We start from the raw sequence: 11,310 nt of genomic DNA, 5'->3' as shown, positions 1-11,310 counted from the left end.
CTCTCAGCCCCGCCTGCTCGCTCGCGGGCCGCTTGGGGCCCTGCTGCGGGTCTCGGGCCGCGCGCGTTACCTCTGACCTCTGACCCGGGGGTGCCGCGCAGACTCGGCCTAGAAGGCCAGCCCTGGAGGCTGCCCCCTGCTTTCAAAAGAGTGGGCGATTGCAACAGAGGGAAGTGGGTGCTTTCATGTTCGGCTTTGCGAGGGGTCTCATTTTTTAAAAGATTGAATGCCTTCTCTAATCATTAGGTTGGGAAAACATTTTTTTAAATTAATTTCACTTCTGTTGAATTGGCGCGTATTGATTTTTCCGGTATGTTGGCCGAAGTTTAGGCTTACGGGAATGTTTTCAGACGCTCTGATGATAATTTCTACTTTCAAACTTTTAAAGAGTACTCATCTGGTGTCCGCTCGCTGTGCCTTCTTGAGTGCCGCACAAAACTTACACAAATACCTGTTCTCAGAGATGATAACCCCTTAAATTGGTCATAGGTTGTTTTTGATGCCACTTTTTCAAACACTTTACTTTCCAGGATGGAGGCCGTCCTGTCAAATGTCTTCTTTACCCATGATAGAATTTTCTGTTTTGTTTAGGAGAGAGTTTATTTTTTTTTTTTATAAAGCCTCGTGCCCAAATCAGCAGTCTTAGTCACCCCAAGAAACATTTATTGGGTGTCGACTATAGGCCGACATCTGGGGACTCAAAGAGGGGTAAAATTTGGGTCTTGTCCTGAGGGAATTGGGGGGGGCTTTCAAGATAATTATAATAAGATTAATTGAAACATGTTAAATACTAAGGAAAAGTGCACTCTGAACGCTGTGAGGTGGCTTGGGAGTGGGCATTTTATGAACTTGGGAGATGAAGAGTGAGTAGACCAGCTCAGCTGGAAAGTGGCTTCTCCGTACAGGGGCTGGAGGCCTGACACAAGCAGAGCTGAAGACATCGGTGGTTTCCCCTTCATTTCTGTTCCTATTCTGTCTTGTGAAAGGCTGTCTCAGGTAGCTTTCTTGCTCTCGGTCTAAGAAACTCTTACTTTAGTGGTTTAATCCAATAACATTTTTATGTTCCTCTTGTAAACAACTACCTGTCGGCCTATTAGGGCAAAACTGTAATAAAAGTCAACCGTTTAAATTCAGAAAGTTAATTATTTTAGGAAGACTCCCCGGAGGTTTAGTTTACAGGAAATAAGATCAACTCCTAAAAAATAAATATGTTGTTTCCTATTCCCTTTTTAAAAAAAATTTAAACAAGAACAGTGTAGGACTTAAATATTCAGCTTGCTATACATGTTAAGTTATGAACATTTTTCTGGTTCCAAACATAGATCAGCCTAATAGACTGTGTATGGTAGTAAATCACCCTTTTCATGTGTCTTTATTTTAGTAGTTTAATAAGATCACAAAAGTTTAGTGCTAGAAAAGTTTTCTTTACTAAGCTCTAAATAATTAACTGGCTGGAGGTACCTCGAACAAGAAGTGTGGGACAGTTGAGTATTGTTCAGGTGAAGGTTTTGCCCATTCTGAGATAAGTTTTGGGGGATTTTGTCTGAGACAGTCTTGCTGTGTTGTTCACATTGGCCTTGAATTCACTGTAGCTGAGGATGGCCTTACAGTGATCCTCCTGCTTCAGCCTTCCTAACGCTGGTAGTCTGGACATGTACCAGCATTCTGAGATGTTTTGAAAATAAGATCTTCATTTTCATTTGACTGTCTAAAGATTTGTTACTGTCTAATCATGTTACCCAAATAAGACAAGTTTGTAAATTACATGCGGTAATCATTTTCATCTCCTCCTAAGTTCACAAACTTGCCCACCTTTATTTTATTGCTGCCTGATAGTAAACTTAGCTGATTGGTCTTCATGGTCCATGGAGATTGATGCCTTAGATCTTAACTCTTGGTTGATTGGCTACACATGATGCCTGTTTAAATTTTTAAAAAAGGAATCTGCAGGGTAGCGAGCCCACCTGTCAAGCTGAAACTTGAATGGGGTCCAGCCAGTGCGGTTGGTAAAATTTCATGACTCGTCCTAGATCTGCCAGGCATCTGGCATTGCTGCCACACGGGTGCTAATTTTGATATGATCTGATTATGGAAGCGTTTGAGAAGCATTAAGGGCTCTGCAGTAGAGACAAAGTGATCATGGGTGGTTCCTGAGATGCTCTGGATCCCCAGTAGCCAATAAATTGTCCATTTATTGAAACAGAGAGTTACTTCTTTTAGACACATTTGGAGAGTTTCTCTTGGTCTGAAAGGAGTTTGAGGAGAACCTGAGCTTTCTTTTGTTTTGTGTTTTGTTGTTGTTGTTTTGGGGGTTTTTTTTGGCAGCAGATAAAGTGTATGGTAAAAGTGGAGAGGTTTTGAATGAGGAGGGATCAGGTTCAAGTTAGAGTGAGGGTTTTTTTGCTTTGTTCATTTTTTGAGACAGGGTCTCACTCACTGTGTAGTTGAGACTGCCCTGAAACTCACTATGTAGCCCAGGCTGGTCTCGAACTCACAGCAGTTCTCCTGCCTCAGCCTCCTGAGTGCTGGGATTACACCCAAGTGTGCCACCAATCCCAGCTAGAGTGAGCTTTATTGGAAGAGTTGCATATTTGTAAAAAGAGGTGAAGCTTAGGGACCCTAAAATGTTGCAGGGAAGGGGAAGGTACTGCCAGGAAAAGCTGTGTGCTTGTGGTTTGTGAGGTAAAGGAAGTGACCCGTTAAGGTACATCATATTAATGGCATTTCATCTTGTGTCTTCCCGGCAAAATAATCTGCTCTTATTTTCCCTTGCAGAGTCAACTGCTCATTTTATTTCAAAATTGGAGCATGTCGTCATGGAGACAGGTGCTCTCGGTTGCACAATAAACCGACCTTTAGCCAGGTTTGTTTTGCTTTGTTTCTTTTTTGTTCTCACATAAATTATTGAACTTTTGGGTACTTTTCAGAGATAAGTAATTTGAACATTTTAAGGGAGTTGCTTTTCCCTGGTTGTGTTATTTTTGCACTTATACTCATGTGTCTTGTTCAAGCATCCTAGTGAGGGACCCTCCCTGTCCTTACCATTAGGAAGTTTAAAAACAAGCGTCCGTGTGTTGGCCGCCATAGATTTCACTGCCTGCCACTGTCTCCCTACCCCTCTGATAGACTCCGGGTGGGGGCAGCATTTGCTGCACATCTTTTCCAGCCACTTTTCTGCTCCGCTGTCTCCAGATAGGAGACCATGCAGAATGCTGACACGGCTGTCAGCTGACCTGTGGTGCTGATCTGCCTAGATCTCGGTACCCCAGAGGTGTCCCACTTTGGCAGCCCAAGTTGAGCACATCACAGGTCGCACCATGTTGTTGAAACATGAAGGTGAAACCTAATAGTGAAAGAGACATATGTTGTCTGTCGCAGGTCTGGGAGTTTGGCCCCAAATTGTGATTTTTGTTAGTCTTATTTGTGGCCCAAAAGGCTGAGATTTGTGCCCTGCCAGGGCACAGTGATGATCAAAAAGCAAGTGCACTGCCAGCAGAAGCAGTAAGCCCCCACCCAATCTGTGAGAGTGTGTGAGCTCAGGAAGGCTGCGCCTGAGTCTTTCTAGAGCTGCTTGTCACCCTAGGGTCTGCATGTGCTCCCACATTCTCCCCTGAGTGCACCTCTCCACATGCATCACCCGGCTTTCAGACTAGACCTGTTTTTCTGCTATGTGGTATCAGTGAGCCGGAAGGGAGAGAGTTTGGTATTTTATAACTAAGCCCCTCAAAAACCACACAACAAAATGTGCTTTTAAAGGAGAGAGCACAATGACTGTTCCCCTGTGTTTTTCCTGATCACCAGGTGGTGGTTGTGGGGTCTTTCAATGTTCAGATATCTGAGAACTTATTTTAGACTTTTGTTTAGTTATAACTATTCTATTAATTAAATTTCCGCCACTAAACCAGTGGCCATGGATCACACAGTCACTAAGCACCATGAGTGTCTCCCTCAGTCTTTGATGAGCTGTGGGTCTGAGAGACAAACCATTCCCTCCTGGGAGTGTGCCCTACGCAAGCAGAAGTACTTGCTTTGCTTTCTGTCTGAATTACGGGATTCCTCCAGTGGTTAAATGTGGAGTCAGTTAGAGCTCTGTGGGGCCAAGTAAGATGGCGCTGCTATTAAGGTTCCGTGGGGATCAGCGGTAAATGTTAACCAGACATCTGTATTGGTTCTGTTAGAGGTCACCCTGGACATTCTGATTTTAATGGAGCCACATTGCCACTTTATGTGGAACTTTTGCAGTGAGCTTTACCATTGAATAGCTGGTCTTTATTTAGCTTGTCTTAAGAGGCATCCCGCCCAGTAGTTTCTAGCAGAAATCTGACAGGTCAGCTCCCCAGAGACTCCTGATGGCTGCGGGGCTGCTTCAGAATGTGCAGTCTGCCCTCGCCCTTCTTCCGGGTGGGTGTCACCTCAGGCCTCTGATAGCCGCCTGCGCCCCACACCTCTCATGGGCTGCAGCAGAGCCTGAGGGGTCTGTGAGGCTCTTACAGACTGCTTTCTTTGCACTCAGGTTTTTGAAGCTGAACATTGATTTTTCTAAGTCATGTTTGTATTGGTATAGCTTGTAAATCTAGCATATTTTAGGGTGGGTTTCTTTGTAAGCTGCTTACAGTGATGTGGACAATAAAATTCATGTACTATATTAGCTTACTAACTTAAACATGGTTTGTTTTTTCAGAAAACTTGATTTTAAGAAGAACGGTACAGTGTAAGGTTTCAAGTCTGCCTGATCCAGTTTAAAGGACAAGGGCTAAAAGGATTATTTTCCTTAAAAGAAGGATCGGAAAAGAGCAAATGTTTTAACTATTGTATTATGTAAACAGAGATCCTACCAAGAAAGTGTAAATAAGAGTCAGGTATCCATAACCTCTTGGTGTGCCTGTTTTGCTAAAGAGACCAGAAAACTTGATTTCCTGCATAGAGTTGAGTTATGCATTTGGTTGCTAAACTAATTTTGTGTGGGGAATAGGATTATAATGTGACTTTTTTAACATCTTAGTGTCTGCTGGCTTGAAGTACAAGAAAATGTACTTCTCTTGTATTAAAGTGCTTCAGTATTGACAACGAGGACCACTCAAAACAAGTTACAGTTTCTTCTTGGTTGCTGGCTGACTTGACCCAAGTCACTGCTCAAACTCTGTTTTCATAATATGATGGTTTTGGTGTACTCTGCACAAGACAATGTCTGACTTGCGGGAAAAACAAAAACGTTTAGCCATTGCAAACAAATTGTCTCTTTGCAATTGTCTAATATATGCACAGCAGCCAGTAGAATTCCCCTTTTTATTTTTTTTTCCCCGCAGACCATCTTGATTCAAAACATCTATCGTAATCCCCAAAACAGTGCACAGACGGCTGACGGCTCACACTGTAAGTCCCACAGTTGGAGAAATTTTTTTAAAACAATGGTGTTCAAGAGCCCGCTCTTAATTGAGACATAATGTTGGCTCTGAGCTGCTGACATAGAGCTGTTGCAAACAGGACAAGGGTGCTGGAACCGCGAGGCGCACACAGCCAGAACTTGATGTGGCCACGTTCAGGAGGCTCCGCTAGGGAGGCCGCTGGCTGGCCTCTCGCTGACAGTGTTTGTCAGGAGAGCGTCTGTCCCCGCACAGCGGGCTTTCACTGTCACAGCTGATCATTGGGCTGCCCAGTGACTGAACCCTGGCCTTTATTAAGTTCTTTCTGTAAATTAAAAATGCTAGGAAAATTAAGGAGTCAATAAGGTAAGTTGCCCAATAAGTGTGGGTTTTACTTCATCGTTAATTTTTCCTCTAGGAAGTAGAGATTTCATGACATGTAATTATTGTATTTCTCTGATACAGCAATTTTTCATCCATCTATAGAGGCACTTTTCTTTCTGTTGGTTAAGTTTTCTGTTACATCTAAGATCATTTGGGTAGTTGCTGGCCTGGATTGGAATTTGGAGGAGGAGCGTTTCTGCAGTCTGTAAGCAGAAGTACAGTATTGGCATCTCATGAGATCTCTGGCACCATAATGTTAGGTAGTTCAAGGCAGCCACCAACTAAGGGAACATCTGCTTCTGAAGAAAATAACCTGCTCTTCTTTCAGCACTGACTCAACTGAAGCGATCACCAGAGGCAACCGGTGAAGTGTTTACATTTAATTTTCCATAATATAAAGTTGTTGCGTTTTGTATTTCAGACCATTGCCCTCTTGAACATTTACCGTAACCCTCAAAACTCTTCCCAGTCTGCTGACGGTTTGCGCTGTAAGTTCATACAAGTTCTTCCCTGGTTCCCTGGGCTTGCGTGTCAGAGCTCAGTGTCCACTCCACCTGGCCTGCTGTACTAGTGTCAAGGGCCACATTCACGAGAGGTGGCAGGAGCTGGTCCCCTGGCCCGCGAAGCATCTGTCAGAGAGCCGGGCACCTCCTGCCCCTTTTATGAGGACAGCTGTGTCGGGACAGGGAGCCCTTTGAAACAGTTCGGACCTGCTGCTCTGCCCTCATGCCTGCACCGTCATCCTGGGGATGCACCTGGATTGAGTTGGGGCTCTGTTCCTCCCTCTCAAGAGCAGCAGCATCGGAATGTTTCTCTTTCTGGAGCTCTCAAAAGCAGATGGCTTCACAAGTTTCCAGATTTCATTTCTCATTAGCGGTTTTTGCTTCAGCTCCACTTTGGAGGTCCCTCTCGTTCCTAGAGCCTTGCTCTGTGTTTCCCAGACACGAGTCTGCCCCTCGCACTGACCCCAGAGCCCTCCTGCCATGCCCGTGCCACTGCGCCAGAGTCAGATAGATGCGTGGCAGAAGAGACCCACTTTTGAGCCACCTACTTTGCGTAGATGAAATCCCCACCCTGAGGAGCTAGCGTGCACCCTTTGGGACCCTGAGGTGCCTGGTGAGGAAGTATATCTAATCTGACACCCAGGAGACGTGCCTGGCTGCTTCTGTATGGGAGATGCTGAAGTCAGGCTGTGCGAATTTGCAGAGTGGAGCTTTTTAAGGAACAGAATGCAGATGAATGGCTTTGGAAAGTTCAGGTACAAAATTGTAACTTTTACGACTACCAGTAAAATCACTGGGATTTAATCATTTATGGGTACATTGAAACTAGTGCCTGGACCCTTCTTAAAATAAGGAGTCTGCACTGCAGGCACAGCCTTGTCAGGTACCAGTTCGTATTGAGGCAGTGAAAATGCGTAGAGCCAGCCTTGGAGAGCTGCAGGCCTACGTCAGGCCGCTGTGGTGGGACCCTGGGTGTCTCCGGTGCCAACCATGCTCGAGCGCTGGCCTGGGTCTCTCACCTACTGGAGCTGGCCCTGGGGTGGAACACACTTCTGTGTGGGGTGGGATTTCCTGACTGATTCTCCTGCTGAGATGCTGCATGGTTCTGGTGTTAGTGCTGACCTCAGTAGAGATTTCTCTCCCTGGATCTCACATAGCAGGGCATACTTGGTGATCCCCACCTAAAATAACTGGTGTTCTGCATTGTTTAAAGAAATAAGGTCAACCTGGCGTGGTGGTGCACACCTTAATCCAGAGAGCTGGGACGCTGAGGCAGAAGGATCAAGATTTCAAGCCCAACCTGGGCAACTTAGCCAGACCTAGTGACCCTGTCTCAAAAAGATCTGGGGATGCAGTTCAGTGTGAAGGCCCTGGGTTCCAGTCCCAGGGTTCAATCCTGGGTATGCTGGGGGATTGCTTTATATGAACTCATTAATTGTTGACCTTGCCCTGGGTAAAAAATGGGAAGTAGGTGGCTGAATAACCCCGACGGAGAAGTCTTTGCCCTGGTTGTTTACTGCCCCATATGCTGTATTGACAATAGAGTGTTGTACTAGTTTCCTTTGTGTCTATTTTTAAGTCACGGTGTTCTTGTTTTGTATATGCTATAGACTAAACATTTAGCTTCTACTGAACATTCCAGTCCTGGGGTTCAGATCAAGCAAAGTAAATGAAATTCTAATTCTGCATTATAGAAAGAAAATCAGTTACCTAAAGTCACTGGTTCTTTTTTAACACACCCTTTCGTTTGTAGAAAAATGAGCTTCATGTGCATGGATAAATGTTAAGTATGAATCCCAGTTTAAGAATGACATTTCTATTTAAGAAACTGCTTATTTTCTAACCTGTGTTATATTTAAAATATATGGGGCTGCCGGGGGTTTAGTTCAGTGGTTCTGCTGCCCACTTTGCAAGTGCAAAGACCCGAGTTTGATCCCCGGTTTAAAAAAAAAAAAAAAGTTAAAATATATATGGGGTCACTTAAATAATGTTCTGTTGATCAGTATTTTAATGTACTGGTTTTTGCCTTTCAAGTCATTTTGACTGATTAAAAATTTTAAGCAGAATGAATATAGCCAGTAGTTTAACCACCACAGAAACCACTTCTCAAAACTGCTAAAACTTTGGGCTTTTTAAATTTAATTTTATTTTATTTTTCCTTTTTACATTCTGTCGGGTATGAAAAAAGAAATGAGCTTTAAATCCTGTTGAAATGCAGCCCCAGAAGGGCAGCCTCTGGCTAGCTTTTCTGCTATTTGACCCCAACCGCTGCCCTGGGCAGAGGTGTGTCCCTGCCAGCTGCTCATTGGGGGGTTGGGTGTCACAATCCCGGTGGCAGTGGCTGTCAAATAGTCTTTGTTGCTTGTCCTAAGCTTGGGTTTTAAGGCACACTGAGTTCCTGGAATTTCAGAAACAAAGCACAGCTCAGGTGTTAGGGGACTTGACCACTCCGTATCTCAGGATAAGTTAGTTGGCTCTCGCTGTCCTGAGAAGAATGGTTCAGGTGAGCGCTTCCCCCATCCGGGCAGTGCCCTTGGTGGGCAGCTTGTCGGCTCCTCGCACCCAGGATGTGGCCCTGGAAGGTTACGAAGACCAATCTGGCCCAGCTTTGAGCCCGTTGGCCCTTGCCAGCCTCTGACCTAGCTGTTTGAAACAGGACTTCTTTTTCTTTTCACATCTTGTTCCCCCCTCGAGCCCCCTCCTCTCCCAGGTACGAAAGCTTTGTTTCCATTTTTTCCTTCTATTACACTTTGCTCATCCCTTCCTCTCTCGCTCCCTCCCTCTTGTTCTCCTTGCCATCTGAACACTTTCTTCCTATTTGCTAACATCCACGATCCATTTCAGTGGAATAGGACTTTATCAACAGCTGTGTGGAGTCTCAGGTTTAGGTTTAGACAGCTCTAGACTTGGAACAATAAAATTTGGCAGGGTGACAGTGGGAATAAAGTGTGAATTGCAAAATTACCCATGCAGTGGAGATGATTGCAGTGATCAGAGTAAGAAGTAAGGATGCTTTCTTTGGCAAAGCGTTATAGCTTTCCCTTTATTCAAGGGCATCCAGAAACTGAAGTTGTACGGGGAATTGTCCTGAGTCTAGTCACTTGGGTTTTAATCACATCAGAAAGAATTTTCTAGTGTTCTGTGGCTGGCAGTACGTAAAAGAAACTAGTTAGGCGCTTAAGCTCCTAATCATGGCCCCAAATTTCAGCTTTCTTTTTAACCCAATAAAGGGGAAAAATAGTTTGATTCCTTTGTAAACCTTAGAAGAAAGTTTTATTTTAAAAAGTCTTAATTTGAGAGTCTGCCTTTTCCTCGCTTTCTGAAAATGCCCTTTTGATGCTGATTAAAACTGGTTGTGGTTTTGATGGCCAGGATGGAGGCTGTCGGGGGCCAGTAACTCTCAGCAGCTCTTAGTCCCGTGGCGAGCAGCTCTGGCCTGGTGTCCTCTAGACAATCGTGTGTCACTAGCAGTTGGGCGTGAGGACGCGCACGCGGCCGCCGGCCCCTCACCTGCCCGCTGTCTCCCGCAGGTGCCGTGAGCGATGTGGAGATGCAGGAGCACTACGACGAGTTCTTCGAGGTGAGCCAGCCCGCCCCAGCGCACACCCGAGGGTGGGCGGCTCCTCTTCGGGTGTGGCCTGACGCACTCTCTCCTGCAGGAGGTCTTCACAGAGATGGAGGAGAAGTACGGGGAGGTGGAGGAGATGAACGTCTGCGACAACCTGGGAGACCACCTCGTGGGGAACGTGTACGTCAAGGTAGGAGCGGGCGGCGACCAGCTGGTGTGCTCTGTCTGTTCCGGGTGGTTTCTCTTCTGCTCATCTTCCATGCATGATCACTCTGCTCTAAATCAATTTGAAAACAGGAGCTACTGGTGTGCTCTTGGGCTGTCCAGGAAGTGGTCTGATTGCAGATGAGAATGGGCTGGTTCTTCCTCTGTTGTGCAGCGCGTCGCACCCACGTGCGAGCTAGTGGATGTGGAAGGTGCAGGGCGAGCGGTTTTGTTTGATGGTTTCAGTTTCGCCGTGAGGAGGATGCGGAAAAGGCTGTGATCGACCTGAATAACCGCTGGTTTAATGGGCAGCCGATCCATGCCGAGCTCTCGCCTGTGACGGACTTCAGGGAAGCCTGCTGCCGTCAGTACGAGATGGGGTGAGTGTGGGGCCCTGTGCGTCGGCGGCACGTCCCCGCTTGCTGGGCGAGCCTGGCAGCATCCTAAGCCCCGTCTACCTGTGCCCCAGGGAGTGCACGCGAGGAGGCTTCTGCAACTTCATGCACCTGAAGCCGATCTCCAGAGAGCTGCGGCGAGAGCTGTACGGGCGCCGCCGCAAGAAGTGAGTACTCCGGGGGTTCTCTGGGGATCCCAGACAACAGGCTGCCCTGTGTCATTCTGTCCACAAGCGGCACTGGCCGAGGAGCGTTTGGGAGAACACAGTTCATACCTGCGCCCAGGTGGCAACTGCGTGGCCCTCCTCCTCACAGACGAGGGGCTGGTCTTGGCGTCCGGGGCACCCTCCCCGCAGACACGGGCAGTGGGGTGCAGCTCTGTACAGTGGTGCCCTTGTTCCACGATTCTGGAAAACATGGCCACGCTTGTGTTTGTATGGGAAAGACAGCCATAGTCGGGTTTCTCACCCAGGACAGTTTGCAGACAAAAGTGATTGTGAACCAGAGCGGCATGGCAGTGAGTGAGTTCAAGGCTAGCCTGGGCACTAGAGACCTTGCCTAGGTCAAGTTGCCCGGGGTGCCCAGTGCACTGCGCTTCCTGGTAGGCTGGGTCCCGATCCTAGGAAGGCTCTCGTCCTCTCCAGGCACTGTCGGGGAATCTTGCTGTCCACAGGCAGCATCAGGACAGCAGCCTCCCTATCCCTGCTTCAGCCCGCTGCGCTGCCCTGAAGGTTGGGGTGGGCGCGGCCGGGGCCCCTTGGCATTGTCCACTTGTCAGTGCCTGCGGGGCTCTCACGCCTGCGTGTTTCTGTCCCCGTGACTGCAGGCATCGGTCCCGGTCCCGGTCCCGGGAGCGGCGTTCTCGGTCTAGAGACCGTGGTCGTGGCGGAGGC

The 11,310-nt window shown here is 47.1% G+C and overlaps 1 protein-coding gene across 1 annotated transcript in view; it reads left to right on the top strand.

Moving 5' to 3' along the window:
- Window positions 1–2,816: 2,816 nt before the first annotated feature.
- The window catches only part of U2af1 (U2 small nuclear RNA auxiliary factor 1), an 8,820-nt gene continuing 326 nt past the window's right edge, over window positions 2,817–11,310 (top strand). Inside the window, exons 1-8 of the mRNA XM_033768181.1 lie at window positions 2,817–2,863; window positions 3,500–3,501; window positions 6,076–6,111; window positions 9,781–9,830; window positions 9,910–10,008; window positions 10,269–10,402; window positions 10,492–10,584; window positions 11,244–11,309. Of these exons, the coding sequence (XP_033624072.1) occupies window positions 2,817–2,863; window positions 3,500–3,501; window positions 6,076–6,111; window positions 9,781–9,830; window positions 9,910–10,008; window positions 10,269–10,402; window positions 10,492–10,584; window positions 11,244–11,309 (527 nt within the window). The remainder of the gene's footprint in view (window positions 2,864–3,499; window positions 3,502–6,075; window positions 6,112–9,780; window positions 9,831–9,909; window positions 10,009–10,268; window positions 10,403–10,491; window positions 10,585–11,243; window position 11,310) is intronic.

This window comes from Fukomys damarensis, unplaced genomic scaffold, assembly GCF_012274545.1.
Source record: "Fukomys damarensis isolate Sample0158 unplaced genomic scaffold, DMR_v1.0_HiC HiC_scaffold_24, whole genome shotgun sequence".
NCBI lineage: Eukaryota > Metazoa > Chordata > Mammalia > Rodentia > Bathyergidae > Fukomys > Fukomys damarensis.
This window is presented reverse-complemented; position numbering and strand designations above follow the sequence as displayed.